Source organism: Urocitellus parryii, chromosome 5, assembly GCF_045843805.1.
Source record: "Urocitellus parryii isolate mUroPar1 chromosome 5, mUroPar1.hap1, whole genome shotgun sequence".
NCBI classification, from domain to species: Eukaryota; Metazoa; Chordata; class Mammalia; order Rodentia; family Sciuridae; genus Urocitellus; species Urocitellus parryii.
Genome location: NC_135535.1, coordinates 98,049,568 through 98,067,102, shown reverse-complemented (window position 1 = coordinate 98,067,102; position 17,535 = coordinate 98,049,568). Strand labels below are relative to the sequence as shown.

General features: G+C 36.8%; 1 protein-coding gene across 1 annotated transcript; it reads right to left on the bottom strand.

Annotated features, from left to right (window-relative positions):
- Positions 1-15,096: 15,096 nt before the first annotated feature.
- Tas2r42 (taste 2 receptor member 42) lies at positions 15,097-16,071 on the bottom strand. The gene has a single exon (XM_026412104.2). It carries the CDS (start codon positions 16,069-16,071, stop codon positions 15,097-15,099), a length of 975 nt encoding a protein of 324 aa, XP_026267889.2.
- Between the last annotated feature and the right edge of the window lie 1,464 nt (positions 16,072-17,535).

The following is a 17,535-nucleotide window of genomic DNA, read 5'->3' as shown; positions in this document are numbered from 1 at the left end:
TTTGTTGCTTTAGTTTTCTCTAATAAGAGATACTACATTCATGGTATCTCAGTTCACTTTCTGTCATTACAACAAAATACCCAAGTGTAAGTAATTTATAGAGAAAAGAAGTTCATTTAGCTCACAGTTCTGGAAGCCCAAAAGCATGATGCTGGCTGGCATCTGCTCAGCATCTATTGTGGCAAAAGGACAGCACATGATGAGAGAGGCGACAAGAGCAGAAGTGAGCATGTGAGGAAGAAAGGCAGTATGCTCAAAAAAACCAAGAGGTAAAAAAACCAAAAAACCAGACTTGCTCTATAATCACCCATCCTGAAGCTACCAATCAAATCCCCTGAGAACAAGAACTGAGTCTGGAGAGAAGCATTAAAACCTCCTTAAATTCTTGTGTTAGTCATCTTTCCATTGCTATAACAAAACACCTGACACAGGCTACTTAAGAAATAAAGACAGGTTTATTTTCCTTCCTTGCTCTGTATTCAAGTCCAATATCAGGTAGTCCCATAGGGGCCTCTGGTGAGGGTGGCACATAATTGCAGGAGTGCATATGAAGAGCAAGCCAGTGATTATATCTCAACCCACAAGCAGAAAAAGAGGAAAAGATCATGTCCTCAAGACCTAAAACCCTCCTACTATGTCCCACATCCTAAAGGTTCCACCACCTTCAAATAGTGCCACAAAGCACTATTTGAATCAAGTGGATCAAGCCTTTAAACACATGAACCTTTGGAGAACATTTAACGTCCAAACTATAGCAAGCCCCGCCTCCCAACACCACATTAAAAGTTAAGTTAAATTTCAACTTAACTTTTAACGTGGACAAGAAGAACATCCAAAACATAGCACATGATATGACAAAAATGGTGTTATGTGTCACTTAACAATAGGGACACTTTCTAAGAAATGTGTCATTAAGTGATTTCATAATTATGTGAACTTCATAGAGTGTACTTTTACAAACATAGATGGTATGGACTGTTACATACCGAGGCTGAACAATACAGCCTATTGCTCTTAGACACCAAACCTATATAGCATGTTATAGTACTAGATACTTCAGGTAATTGTAACCCAATGTAAGTATTCATGTATCTAAGCATTTCTAAACATTAAAAAATATGCAACAAAAACAATATAAAAATGTACACCAGTATAGGGCACTTACCATGAAAAACTTTGAGGAATAAAAATTGCTCTCACTGAGTCAGCAAGTGAGTGGGGAGTGAATGTGAAGGCCTAGGATATTGCTGTACATAACTGCAGACTTTATAAACATTCTACACGTAGGCTACACTATATATTAAAATTGTTTTTCTTTTTTTCAATAATGAATTACCCTTAGCTTACTCTAACTATTTACCATATAACATGTTTTTTTTTTAAATTTTTGACTTTTGGAATAATACCTGTCTTAAAACACAAACATAGTATACAGCTGTATATATTTTCTTTATATCCTTATTCTATAAACTTTTTCTATTTTTAGGATTTTTTTCATTCCTTTACTTTTTACGTCATTTTTGTTCAAAACTACTACAAGCACATGCATTACCTTGACCTACACAAGGTCAGGATCACCACTATCACTGTCTTCCACCTCCACATCTTGTCCACTGGCAGGTCTTCAGTGGCGGTAATGTGCTTGGAGCCATCATCTCCTGTGACATAGTGCATTCTCCTGGAACCAGTCCTGATTACAACTGGAAGTACAGGAGGTCTGTTTTTACCAGTATCACCATAAACACATGAGAAATGCATTGTATTACAGCATTACAATGGCTATCGAGTCACCAGGTGTTAGGAATGTGTGAGCTTCATTATAATCTTATGGAAACAGTTGTTATATGTGGTTCATCATCATGTGGCACATGATTATACAACCTTATAGACACACACACACACACACACACACACACATTTGTTGCCAAATTGTGGTTTTTATTCTTGCAAAGTAGAAATAAAGTGTTATTTTACACTTAAGGAAAATTATACAATTTCCTATAAATTTAGTTGATATTTTTCTCTTATCCTTCAAAGAAAGGAGAGCTTGAATTGCAAGCCAGATCTTAATGATACATTTGTTCATTTGTTTTAAAAGTTAATGTGTTGTTATGAGATTATATACTTCAAACATTTTTAGTGTTTGATTTATTTTTCACTTACTATTGTACAAATATTTTTCCTTCTCTAACTTGGAGAGGATTTTTATATCTAAATATTTATGCCTTTTTCCTTATGTATAAATGTAATTATGTATTTCCAACATGTATAAAATTAATAAATGTTGCATTATATAGTTTACATTGACATTGTCTCCAATATTTTCTTCTTAGTAGAAAGTATTATAATGACAATGATGATTGCTTTTTAAAAATCCAATATTGTTAGTTTATAGGCTGCTCTAGGGAAATTTTGTGGTGTTCGAAGGTACCTAAAAGATTCCAGTGAGAAAAATCAGAAGTTAAAATGGATCTTCAATATCTTACTAGTTTAATTTCTCTGGAGTACTGAAAATTATTGGGAAAAGTCTATAAAGCCTAAATTTTATTCTTTTCAAGTGGCATTTAAGATGCCACAGTGGTTATCTCAGCTAGCTGTGTCCTGAAGGAAAATAGTGAATGTTAAAATGACAAGAAAATTCATCTGATGTTTCTCTAGTATCAGAAAAATTCAACTTGTAAGGAGGATAGAAAAAAAGTGAACTAGGAAGGAGGAGGAAGGACATCACCATTTCCATGGCCTTTTCACACACCTCTATGCTGAGAACCATAAAGCACGTGGAATTGAATCATGAATTGATGATGTTTCATCAAGGAGAGGAATAAAAGGAGCTATGAGATCAGTGACAAAAGCAAGTGGTGTAGCTCTAAAGTGTTCAGCTGCTTAACTTGGCAGGTTGAATCCAATAAATAAAGACACTCTTTATACAGAATAGCATTTATTTTAGTCATAATGTGGAAGCAAGAGCAAAAGCAAAAGTGATAGGCGAGAGAGAAAGGGAAGAAAATACATCACCAGATCAGGGGAAACACCAACACCCGAAGTCATGCAGCTGGGGAGTCCCAGGGCAGCTTTTCAGGTTCCCAACTGGGAAGTCCCAGGCAGAGTGTCCTCTCCATGAGTGAGGCTCCAAAGTCTTATTCCCAGTGGGGGCCTTTAAATACAAGGTAGAACAAAGAAAACTCCTTCCAACAACTTGTATGACCTAGTAATCTCCTCAAGGATACTTCATCCTCGAAAGGACTGGGCAGATCACTGAAGAAAAGGAGGGATAGCCTTGAGATAAGTAAATGACTCTTGAGTTCTCAAGAGTGAGCCAAACCCACCAAGAATGCAGCATTCTTTAGAAGTTCCATCAAGGATGTATGAAGGTCACAGTAGGCACATGGATAGGGAAGATTTTTAACATGTTAGCTTTTTAAGGGTATTAGGAGCTCCAAATAGAAACCATCAAACTGTTAAGACACAGAGTTTTACTTACATCTAAAGACCAAGTTATCTTTCTTTCACATTGTCTATGTTCATTAATCCTTTGGCTATTAAACGTCTGTTAACATAAGTTTGGAAAAGAGAAGATCCCACTAGGACCTAAAGTAGCAAGTACTCTGCTAACTCCCCATCTCAGCCAGGTGAAGCAGGGATGGAAGATCAGGTGGTAAACCAGAGAGAGAGAGAGCTAGGCAATTGGTCCAAAAGACAACAACAAGTTTTGCTAATTTAACTGGCTTGATAATTTATGGCCTGCCGAAGTGGCCATAAACACCATGATCAACGGATTAAATAGCATTATCCAAAGATGGCTGACTCCAGATAGCCAGGCTAGTGAGGATGAGATTGCCTGAGGAGCTCTTTTGATTCTTCACCCAGTTAATGAAGTCAGCTGGTACAGTGAGCCCATTCCCCAGCATTCTGACTATGAATTTTCCTATTGCCACTATCAGAAAGGTATTTTCAATTCCAGATGGCTTTTCTGTAGAAAGAAATCCAAAAAAAACAACACTATGTTTAACTGATAATTTTGCTGTCAAAATGTTGCAGAACAATATCTAGTTCAATGCTTTTCACTTTTATATTTAAAATGCTCAAAGTAATGTTCTGCTCATTTATTTTCATAAAAGGTCTCTCTCTCTCTCTCTCTCTCTCTCTCTCTCTCTCTCTCTCTCTCTCTCTCTCTCTCTCACCTCCCTTCTCTTTTGGTACTAGAAATTGAATCCAGAAGCACCTAATCACTGATCCACATCACATCCCTAGCCCCTTTTATATTTTATTTAGAGGCAGGGTTTCACTAAGTTGCTTAAGGCCTGGCTAAATTTTTGACCTGGATTCAAACTTGTGATTCTCCTCCCCCAGAGTCACAGGGATTATAGGTATGTACCACTGCACCCAGCCTTTCTCTTTTTTCATATTAATTCTAGCCTTAGACCTGAAATATATGCCAAGAGATTCAGTCTCAAAAGTCTAAATGATAAACTTTAACATTACTTTCAATTGGCTACTGATTTCCAAGTTAAACAGAAAATGTACCTACACAACATTGGCATTGCAATGATTTTCCACCAGCAAGGACGTCTGGAAAAGGAAGTCAGATATGCAAACATGCAAATATGAAATAGATTTCTTTACACTGATTTGTACTTTCCTCCTTAACTGAAACTCAATGCCTTTTGGGTTTAATTTTCATAAAACTCTCTAAAAATAATCTCTATAATATACACATCATTTATTAGTTTCGTTAGAATAAACTCCAACGTGTTTCAGATTGTGTTATAGATGAAATAAGTATTGAGGAACTCACAGTAAGAAACTCACAGTAGTGGAACAAGCAACATTAAATACACTTTTACTATTGAATGTGATCACAGTTTGATCAAAATCTAGTTAAAACACAGAAGGGTGCTACAAAGCCCATGATCAGTAGTTGATTCTTGTTCATGAGGATAGTAATAATTGGCTTGGGTCTTGAAACTTTTAGGATTTCTTAAAGAAACAGAGAAAAGGGGGAATGATTTTAAAATAATGTAAGATCATATGTTGTAGTACCAAATCCATACCTCTGGCTGAGTGACTTTTCTCAATTTATGAATCTGGTTTCCAGTAAGTCATTAAATGAATGAGTGCTAAGCTGACAGTTATCCTATACAGTTATTTGATTCTCAATAAGACATTACCAGCTGAAAAGGGGGAAAAAAAGGAAGAAAAATAGCAAACAGATGGGAAGGAGAATAAGAGAGAGATTCTCCTTTTCATTAATTCTTACTTTGGTAAAAATTACTTCACAATAAAATATATTTACTTTATATTATTTATATGTACTATTTTGTACAAATGATTTTCACCTTTAACTGCACATCAGCATTTTCTCCAAGAGCTTTAAAATATATATTGTGCCTACAAGTCACCTCCAAAGATTTTTATTTAATCAACAATCAGCATTGTTGGATTCTGTAAGACTTCCCCGATGCGTGCTTTATAGCACCTCAAGCACAGGCAAAACTCTTTCTACCCACAAGGTGCAAATGTATAAAGATTCTGCAAATTCTTCCACACAGGATTTTGCCTGCTTGTTTTCTGACAATGCATTTGCCCATTTAGTCCATTTTGACTCTGGTTAAAAAAATAACATTAGCTACCAATTATCTAATCTCCATAAGGAAAGAGACTTGTTTGTTCTCCATTGATTGATTACCAATTCATGGACTAGGAAGAGCCTGGCAAACATTAGACCTTCAATTACTATTTGCTAAATGAATGAGTGCTAAGTTGTTTATTCTACATGGGGCATAGAAAAAGAAAAAGTAAGATTTGACAAGAAACAAGAGTTAAAACAAGAAGGGAAAGAAACTCCTTAAAACTAGAAAAAGTTTTGTGACATATATGAACTCATGGAAGATTTATGTACTAATCTCAAAAAAATCTACGTTTTCTATACTCTTTCTGGCTTAATTCAGAAGTCAGGCAGAATAAAAATTTTAAAATGTAAGTCTAGCACCCAGGATGTGGGGACCTTTGTACCATTTCACATGAAAAGAACTTATTCTAATTCAGGGAGTTGGAGATGGCTAGAAAACTCTAGACTTCATGCATGGGAAGGAAGAGACCATGGAGATGAGATATATTTCAGAAATATACTGAAAGAAATATAAAAGCCAACTGAGAAAAAGACTTCATTGATAGTTTAGCAGTAAACAACAAAACAAAAAAAAATGAATCAGTCAGGAGTTAGTCATTAACACTTGAGTTCACTGAAGAAGAAACTCAGTATGAAGGATGCAATATAAGTTCATTATTGTTTGGATATGAGATATCCCCCCAAAAAGTTCCTGTGTTAATTCAGGAATATTCAGAGGTAAAATAATCAGAGGTACAATAATAATGAGGGCTGTAACCTAATCAGTTCATCTTAGTTTTAATGGACTGATGAGGTAGTAACTGTAGGCAGGTAGACTGTGGCTAGTGGAGGAGGATCACTGTGGGTGTGCTCTGGAAGGGTTCATCTTCTTTGCAGCACTTTTCTCGTCTTCTCCTCCTCCTTCTCCTTCTCCCCCTTTTGCTTCTTCTCCTCCCACCCCTGCTTCCCAACTATCATAAACAGTGGGGTGTTACTCTGCCATGCCCCTTCACCATGATGCTCTGCCTTACCTTGGACCCAGAGCAATGGAGTCAACCAACCATGGACTAAACCTCTGAAACTGGGAGCCCCAAATAAACTTTTCCTCCTTTAAGTTCTTTAATTTGTTCTTGTCAGATATTTTGATCATAGTAACAAAAAGTTAACACAAAGTATAAAAATCACATGCTATATACTATGAGTGAAATTCAAAGTCCAAGTTCATAACCATACTTTTTATAATCTATATAACTACAGATTATTTTCACTTCCTTTGTTGAACTACGTATATATGCTTCATTTATTAAATTGGAGTGTTACACATGTTAGAGGAAGTGTTATTGTATGTATCTGTTTTGGTGACAATACAAAATAACTAGTCTAAACTTGTAATGATGGATGTAATTAAAATAAGAAAATTCATGAACATTGATTTCGTGATTTACCAGAATAAAGAATGGCATTTCCTCTAAGGAGTATTGAAAAAGTACATTCAGAAATGCACTTTGTCTTAATTCACACAAAACTTTGAACCTCTCCTGTGATATCTTCCTGCAACTGTGTATGTGTGTGTGTGTGTGTGTGTGCGTGTGTGTATGAAAGTTATAAAATTAGATTTGTTGTACAAGAAGACAGAAAAGGTTGGCTGTTTCTCATATGCATCAACCAAATATTTCAGATTCATTTGTTCTGTGAAAATTGGTCACAGGGTCTGGAATAGGACATAAATTACTCTAGACAACACCCAGTGTCTGGAGTAGGAGAATTGGGAATGACTGTGTGATGGTGCAAACACCCCTGAAAGCCTGACCTGGGCTCAGCGGAGACAGGATCTAGTCACAGTTTTGCTAGAAGCCACCTACCAAGAGAAAGCAGATAAACCATCTGAGACATTAGGGAGATGCATATGCCTTGGTGTTTGTTTGTTTGTTTGTTTGTTTGTCTTGGTAACAGGGATTGAACCCAGGAGCACTTAACCCCTGAGTCACATCCCTAGCCCTTCTTATAGAGTTTCACTAAGTGGCTTAGGGCCTCACTAAGTTTCCAGTTTTGGCTTTGAACTTGTGATCCTCCTGTCTCAACCTCCCAACCTGGATGGGATTACAGGCAATCACCACCATGCCTCATTCCACAGGCCTTGTTCTTAAAGACCAATATGGATGTGAGTTTTTATCTGCTGTATACATTCAGAAGAGCCAAAAAAAAGCATACCGTGGTGTACCTGATTTCTGTTTATCAGATACCTTCAGAACTAGGTCTAGAGACCAGAGATAAGACAATTTATACAGTAGAAACATATTATTTTTTCCTCTTCTACCAGTTACCTAGAAGGATGAATGGAAATGAACAATCATTACACCCAGATTCTTAAAATGAACATTTATTTAGCAGAAGAGAGAAGGGCAATCAGCAAGAACCAGTGATAATTTCCATCTCTCCCTAACAGTTTGAACCCCATGGTGAGCTCTCACCATGTCAGTCTTTCTTCTCCAGAGTGCATGGGCCTGGCAATGCATGAGTTGAGAGAGGTTCTTCTTGGACTATGGCTTGGCTGCTGCTGAGTCACCTGAAAGGCCTTAATGTGGGGATAGTAGAAGTGTAGCACTTGATCTCACTTGCCATTCACTTATACACATGTCAATTGCAATTTCCCTTGCCTTTGGGCTGGGTAAACACAGTCCTTTGCTGTACTCCCATTGTCAAGAATAGGCCTCTGTTTCTTGTAGTCCCATTTCCCTAAATTTGCTGCCCAAGTGTGGATTTAGCTAAAGTTAGACATATACTCATTTACCCCTAACTAGAAGGAAAAGTTGCTCACAAGTTGGCTTAATTGTTTTATCTTGTTTATCAAAAATGCAGTAACACTAAAAACTAAATAATGTTTTTGATTATCGTATTGTAAAGAGTACAAAGTTATCTTTAAATCATTTACATGAAAAAATATGTAAAGCAAAACAAACTCAGTATCTAAATTTAAAATGCATTTAGCTTGATTTGCACATTACCTTTTCCAAAGGCAAGATAATTAGAATTTTTATAAAATATGTACTATACCCAAAATAACATGCACATTTTATTTTGTAAAATGAAAATTACCAAGTAAAATAGATGCTATGTTATCAATAAAGCCATCATCATCAGTATTGATACATGGAAATAGCACAGACCTCAGATGTACTTACACCTTAGTTTTATATATAAGGACAGGAAATATTAACCCAGGGCATAGCAGTAGAGCAGTACCCTTACCTACAGCTCCATCGAGTTCAAACTAAAGCACATAAGACCTTTAATTGCAGCTTTTTGTTTCTTTATTCTCACACAATATAAAGAATTTCACTATATACACATGTATGTCATCTATACAATGCCATAATCCCTATTATCAAAATTATCATGCTGAAAATTTATAGTAAATTTCTATACCTTAACCCTATTCATAATTTATAGTTACTATATCTAAAGTTAGATTACCATAGCACTATACATACATATGTACATCCAAATTTAGCAAGAACTTTGTTATTCTGTTACAAATTTTGTTTTCTGTGCCTCCCCTCTTGATCTTTTCAAATGTCTTGTTTCTATTTGTTGCTCTAACAATTCTAGTGATCAGATTGCAACAAAATGCAGGCACAATCATTCTCAAAATGTGTGATCTTGTAGTGGAATGTGAGTGTACTTCTGAGTTGAGGGAGGACTCTATTTTTAGTTTTATTACATAACATGGTAGAAACATTGATTTCTGTCACTGTGAAAATGCATACTATGTGTTCTGGAATTTAACACAATTAGCAAATACCTACAAACATAAAAAATGTTTATAATTTAAAGATTCAGATTAAGATTAGCAGTACAAGCATGTGTTTCCAATTTCTACTTAAGGATAATTTATTTTATTTTGTACTACTGTTGCTGAAAGCTCAGTCCTTGTCCCTAGAGACAATGCATTAACAAGGACAGAGTATGGAGAAAAAGGAAAAAGAAGATTTATTGCTTTCATACCAAGGAGAAACACAGGGACCCCTGTCCCAAAGGCTATGATTCTACCCATCCACAGGAACAGGGGGCTTTTGTAGAGGTAATTCAGAGAAAATGAGATTAGGGAGAAGCAATCAGGAAGAAGATCAAGAAAAAGAAGATCAGGAAGAAGAATTTTAGGGAAAAGAAGATTGGGAAAAAGAAAACAACATGTAAGTTTCAAAACCACAAGGGATATAGTCTAAGCATCAAGTGAACCCCTGTTACAATTGTCCACTGTCAATTTCTAGCTTCCATTTCTATGGAAAGTACGTGGCAACATATCCAAGCTACTTCCTGCTAAAAGCAGGTGAAGTTGGGGGAAATAACCCAGAGTCCTTGCTCTCTACCAGGTGGTTCGAGGACAGTTAAGGGCATTCAGCGTGAGAGCAGTCCAGAGTCCACAGTGGCAGGTGACTGGACAAGGCATACATAGGGCAGGAATCATGCTAAGAGAAAAATAAAGACAGCAAAACATTATTTTTTTGTAAATAATTAGCACAAAAAAACAATTCATAATTTAGCCAATATCTGAAAACCATGAGGACAATAACTCATAATCTTATCAGTGAAAAATATATCAAGTTCATCAATGAATATTGGTGAATATTAGGAATATTTGTAGATCTATGAAATCAGACTCAAATTAACTCAGGACAAATTTGAGACTCTCATGATCATTAATATTAGGCACTCTCACACAAGAACCCTTCCTTTATATCCTCCAGCCTTACTTTTAGTAAAGGTGACACAAGTGTACATCTTAAGTTACATTTATTTTTTTAAAAATGTTGCTTTTCCTTTCAAATGTCCATGTAGGACTGTGCTTTTAGGCTATACTCTCCTGCCAGGTATTTAAGACCAAGTTGGTCAAAACTGACCTTGTTCCTATCTACTCTTAAGAGTCAGCTGAGATTCCTCAGAGATCACTCTTGGGAATATGTGCAAAGCCTCCTGACTTATTTAGCTTTCCTCTACCTGTGGTGCCACTTGCCAGGATGGGTTGAGGTCTAACTGACCATATGTGGCTTCTTCTGGAAGCATCAGAGACATTTCCATCTCCAAAGACCCTCCTCATTACAGAATGTGCACTAGTTGGATTCCTGTTCTGTGGGGTCCTCTCCATCTCCCTGATCTACTGATCAGGTAACTCAGAGTTGCAGGGCCCAGAGAGGGGTCCCGCAATTCTCTGAGTCTCAGCTGACCTTAGAGGGCAAGGGCCAAAATGTTGGCTGCTTTTTCCTCGGCCCTTTTACTTCCTTGAATTGTGGTCTCCAAGTCTTTGGTTTTAAATACCCAGCAAGCCAGTTTAACCAGTCTTAAAAAGGGAGTAAAAGGTTATAACTTCCATAGCTATCATTTTACAGATACCCCTTTCATTTAATTAGGGTTAATATTAGTACTAGAAGTCAGCATTATAAACTGTCTGTCTTGTAGTGATGGCTTATCATTTCAAATTAACCCAGGTTGGTCTTTGGTTTGTTGTTGTTGTTTTTAAGAAGGAGTACCTCTATCAGGCAACAGATATTAAGCTTACAAGGAAAATACAAAATGAAACTAACAGAGCAAAAACATATTAAGAATAGCTATGAATCAAGAAAAATGACTTTTATGCTCTTGAAACTTTAGTTACATATTATAACCCCTCTTTGAGATCACAGGAAACTTTAGTTACATATTATATCCCCTCTTTGAGATCACAGGAATCTTTACAACAAAAATCAATCTTTTGACATAACTTTAAATGAGCTGAAATCTAACCTATTTTGGAGACATTCTAATATGGAGTAAGGTGGGAGGAAGACCCCTACCTCAGGTAAGGTGAGGCTCTTCACAAGTAACACAATACATAATTACATCTGATACATCAAAGAAAGACCAAGAGAGCTTTTAACTTTGTTTTTGTGGAAAAAGTGGCAGAATACTTCCATGGTTTACAATGTCACCTATAAAAGATCAGGCTCTCCTTATTATCTTCCAAAAATGCATTTAAATTCCAATTCCAGTGTGAAGAGTAACACAAAAATGTATACATGACTTTTTGAGAGATGATTATATCCAGCTATAAAACAAATGACATGAATAAATACCAAATGTGTTATTTTTATACAAATCCAAGATTTTTACTACAGGTAATTTTAGTTTGGATAGCACCAAGTTGGCAAAGTGCTCTCCTAAGCTTTACATTTAACTAAGTTTATCTTTTAAAGTACAATTTAGAATCCAGAGTGTATGAAAACAATGATCACAGGTCTTCATGGGTTAACAAAAAAAAAATCAAAGGATAGCCTTACATCTCTTATACATTTAGGACACAGTGTTAATGATCAGAAATTGACTTAGTCAAAGCAAACAGATATGATAGGTCTTCAAATGACAGTGTGGCCCTTCTATGTCAAATAGATGAATAAAACAGAGCACTTATTGGTTATCTTGCCTTTAAACTTACATAAAATTTCATTTTATAAATGTTTACATAACACTTAGACAAGGTTTAGACAGTTCGAAGATGCATACATATACCTAGTCACATATATTTAGGTGCCAACTATATTGTGATAACCTAAGTAACAGTTGTTTGTTTAACCAGTCACAAAGTAATCATCTGACTTTAAAACAGAGACAAACCCTAATTCCTTTAAGACTTGGTTTCCCCAAGTAATAAAAGTGAACAAATACAAGAAAATTATCCATAGATAAGAACAGATCAATGTTTCAGACTTTGCTTCATATCAGTAAGTTCAAAGAACTTTAACTGACTGTGCATTGTATCCAATTTAATCAAACACAAACTTTTTGAGATTTACCTTCCTCAAATCTTCTGTGATATACTTGAATATTTGCAACTTCTTTATATCCTTAGTTTTGTCCTCCTTCATCTTGGATTTAGCATAAGAACATTACTTTACCAGACAAAATGCTTTCTCATCCAGAAACGTATCTTTTACCTTCCAATTTTCCATACTAAAATATATTTCCAATACCTATAACTTTCTCTCTAGTTACAGACCGTTTCTTAAAGTCATATTCTGAAACAGACCTTATGAATGTTATCTGTGCATTCAATTTACACAACAAATTTTATCCCAGGAGCAGATTGGATAATCCAGCATATACAAAACTGTACCTTAATCTTCTTCCTCCCAGGTTGCATTCAAGAGGTTGAAGCACAGGATATTTTTGAGCCTGACCTGTCTCTGTTACCATTATCATAATGCTATCAACTTGAAGCGAGTCTCCCACTGTCAATTGTATCCAGAGGCTCCTTTTGGGCTTTTTCTTATACTAGGCATATTGATATGCAATGAAGGAGGCCCTTTCCATCCTTTTCCTTGGGCTTCCTTGAGATCCCTTTGTAGAGGCAGCCCACAAAACACAGGTTGGCCTTAGTTTCTGTCTTTCTCTTCTGGGTGCAGTTGTTTATTCTGCCAGTCTCCCCAGGCATTTAGTTGGTTGGGATACTATTATAGCAAGGATTGCTTTTCCTCAGTGATGAACATCCCCTGGCCAAATGGAGACTCCTGCCAGATCTTAAAAGGGGAGATCATTCCTGTCTCCAGGTCATAAACTGACAGTGCCAGAACCTACTGTCACATCCTTTGTGACAATCTCCATACACCCAGGCAAAGGGGCTGAAAGGCAGGGCAGAAGCCAGGTTTTTCTTGCACACCAGAGACAGTGCCTTTTGGCACCTTCAACTTAGTTCCTGACGGTTCAGAACCTTTATCATGCAACTGCATCAAGGCCTGTACACACAGAATCTCTTTCATATACTTTACCCCTGACAGACCAACTTCAAGACTGTATGATAATCTAGGGAAAAAAAATTCAAAGGCCAGCTTGTGTTACCATAAACTGCCTTTCTCTTAGACAGGCTTATACCTGTAGGTGGCCCATTAAGCCAAGATCCCTCTGCTTATGAGACTACTGGTCAGTTCAACACAGCATGGCCCGTGTATTAAAGGTCCAGTAACATATCAAAAAAAAAAAAAACAGACTAGAGGATCATGGGGTAGCAGACAAGAACCTTTAAAACAAACAGACATTAGGCACAAATTTATTTTACTTACTTTACCTTTGACAGACCAACTCCAACTGCAAGATCGTACATTAATCTAGAAAGCTATTTAAAAGCCAGAACATTACAGTAAAACATTATCTTAGACTTATAGGTGGCCCTTTCTTCAACTCACTTCACCTCTGACGGGGACCAACGCCAGTTGCAAGATTGTACAAAAAAAAAAACACAAAGACAACCAGAGAGGAGCCCCAAAACCATGGCTGACAGATGGGAACCTTTAAATTGATTAGTCAAGATCTATCCTTAGAGACTATAGTATTAATGCAGTACTGGCCATGTCTTAAAAGGGGCAGTAACAGATTCAAACAAAACAGACAAGCAGAGGGAATTCCCAAACCATGGCCAACAGATGGGAACCTTTAAAACAAATAGATCAGATAGGGGGAAAATCCCAAATTCCCAATTCCTGCTTAACTGTAACTTCTACACCAGCCGTGCCACAGATGTCCCCATGAAGAAGGACCAGATGTTCCCACAAAGGGGAACCAGATGTGTAGAATCAAGGATCTTGGTGTGCACACTGTGGGAGTTTGCAGAATGGCCAAATTTGTCATAACTCTCTTGAGCTCAGCTTCCTTTTTCTCAAAGTGGAACAACTTATGTAGTTCAGGGAGAGAAGGCGGGAGTTCCCTGAAGCAAAACAGAGCTTCAGCAGCTGCTGGGATGGGTCCTCAATCCCTCCCTTTATTCACAGGAACAGCTACTCTGGTTTGGTGCAAGGCAAACTCACACATTATCCCAATTTCTCGAGAGGTAGGCTCTCAACAAACTCACCAGCCACCTATCTTCAGTATGGAAGTGGGGGTTGCTTGGAGAGCCACATCTGCCAAAGAAAGCTGGAGTGGAGCTGCTCTCAGGTCCCATCTGGGGTGCCAAATTTATTGCCGAAAGCTCAGTTCTTGTCTCCAATGCCAATTCATTAACAAAGACACAGTTTGGAGAGAAATGAAAAAGGCTTATTGCTTTGCTAGCAAAGGAGAAACACAGGGGACTTCTGTCCCAAAGGCTGTGATTCTGCCCATCTACAGGAACAGGGAGCTGTTATAGAGGTGATTCAGAGAAAATGAGATTAGGGAGGAGAGATCAGAAAGGAAATGATCAGGGAAAAGATCAGGAAGGAGAAGTTTAGAGGAAAGAAGATTGGGGGAAAAATATGTAAGTTTGGAAGCCACAAAGGATATATAGTCAAAGCATCAGGTGAACCCCTGTTACACTAAACAAAAATGATTTCTTTAAAATTCTGTTTTCTCACTGTGTGTTTATTATCATTGAAAACAGTCTAGTCAGGGAAAAGTTCAGGCATGTTCAATACTTAAATGGGTGAAGAAGAAGAAGAAGAAGAGGAAAAAAAAGAAGTAGAAGTGATCCTCGAAGGCTCCTCGTGGAATTACTTTCTCAGAAAAGACTCTGGGAAGCGTATGTGTAAAGCTAAGGGATTTGCTCTTTTCAGGTGACATTTAAGATGCCACAGAACCCTTGATGCTGTCTGTTGCAGCTTGCTATTTCCCAGAATCAGAATGAATGGGTGGCCTGAAGGAAAGATATTTAATGCTAATGTAAAAAAAATAATTAACTTGCTTTTCTGAGATGCAAGATAGAGCCAAGGCGACACTTGCATGGAAAACAAGTGAATTATGAAGAGGAAGAGGAAAGACAACACCATTTTCATGGCCTTCTTGTGGGCCTTGGTGCTGGCATCCCCAGAGCCAATGGAGCCGAGTTCCAGATTTCTGGTGTGTCTCGCCAAGGACAGAAATAAAAGGAGCAGTGAGGCCAGAGTCAGAACAAAGGGGATCAGATAGTTCAAGCCATGAAGAATTAGTCTCTTAACACCAGGAATTTTACTTTCATCTGAATATAAAGTTAGATTACTTTTATCTATCCCATAGACATATAGTAAGACACCAGTAAGGCTATCTAGCAATAGAAAATCATAAGTCAGGATGAACAAAGAAAATACAAGAAGTCCAAGAACCACTCTGTTCATTCTCCACTTCAGCCAAAGGAAAAGCGGGTGGGAGAAGTGGGCTATCTTGAGGAAGTATAAAATGCTTAGGCTCGTGGCAAACCAGGTTGTAACATAATTGATCACACTCCAAAGTCTAGTGACAGAGATCGATAATTTATGAAGGCCATACGAATATGGAGATAGTACTACTGTATATGAATCAAACAACGCCACCAACAGATAACAAAATCTAGAGACAGCCAAACAGGTGATGATGCAGTCAGCTAAGGAGATCTTTCGGTTCTTGACCCATTCCAAACAGTTTACCACTCCAATGAATGCATTCCCCAGCATTCCAATGACCAGTTCTGCTATTAACAATATCAGATACAATGTACCAGATCCAGTGAACATTTCCATAGGAAAAAAATCCAAACTTCTAATACTTTATCTCATTGATCAATTTACAATCAAAATTTTGAAGAACGGCATTCATTTCTGATTTTTGTCTTTGTTGCTCTTATTGCAGTTTCAGGCTTGATCAGAACTGCTTGCTATTGGATGCAGTCTGACATACGCTTAAAAAATCCTTTTCTTTTAAAAAAAGAAAGGAAGGAAAATCCTTTTCTCTGCTTCTATTGTAATCCTGATCTTTATCCAGAAAGATCTGATATGGAATGCAGTTGTGCATAGCTTCATGCAAACATTTCTGTTTCTTTGAAAGAACTGCTAAACTCTAAACCAAACACTTTCTGTGTCCTTGGCTTGAACTTTCAATGTTTAAAAGGTTAAAATCAAGTGTGTTAACATGCAAATTTGGGTCAGATTCCCTTTCACTAATTTGTACTTTCCTCCTGACCTGAAACACTATACTATTTGGATCCAAATATCTTTGTTATTTTTCATAGAAAAAAAAACTAAATGATTTAGCTATGCAATCAATACATTTTGGGACAATCTGCTATCTGTCTGACCTTTTCCAAATGCAATATATGTTACCACAAGAAAAGAAAGCACTAATAAATCCATAAAATAGTGACAACAGATGGAAACAGTTAGAACCGAGAATAAAATGAAACTTCAACACAGAAAAATTCACAAACACTATCCTGGGAGAGAAAGGGGAAAGGTTCATTTGCCTTGGATCTTGAAGATATTTAGAATTTATGAAGAAACTGACAAGTCACATTTTGGATTGATCAAACAATATGCAAAAAAGACACCAAAACTGAAACTACTTTTTTGAAATTAAAGCCTGTAACTGGTAATTTCAACAAATTTCAACATTTAATTTCATTCTATGTTCCTTGGATATCTCAAAGTAACATATTCACAGCTAAATGTGCACCCCAGTTTTGCTTTTTCCCTTTGTTACATGTAGATTTTTTTGGCCCTAGACATGATACTGAATTTGGCCTTAACAGGCAGGGAGAAGATTGTTTCATATAAAACAAAGAAACAGTGAAAAAGAAAAAAAGGAAGAAAAAGAGAAAGAAAGCTGAATTTATTACAGCAAGGCTAAATTAAAATAAAGAAATGTGGGAGTATTTTGGAAAGAATAATAGCTTTGGCCAGATTCATGTCCAGAGGAAAGAAATTCATGACTATGAAAAGCATTTAAGAAACAGTAATGATGAGCTGGGGCTCAATGGTAGCACACTTGCCTGGCACGTGTGAGGCACTGGGTTTGATTCTCAGTACCACATATAAATAAATAAAATAAATATAAATAAATAAATAAAATAATAACTAAAAAATCAAATTTAAAAAAATTAAAGAAACAGTAATGCCTATTATCTCAACAACTCAGGAAGATGAGGCAGGAGGCTTGCAAGTTCAAAGCCAGCCTCAGCAACTTAGTGATACCCACTGCAATTT

Excerpts from the sequence above, each read along its gene's own strand:
- Tas2r42 (XM_026412104.2), bottom strand. The coding sequence starts at position 16,071 with ATGTTCACTGGATCTGGTACATTGTATCTGATATTGTTAATAGCAGAA.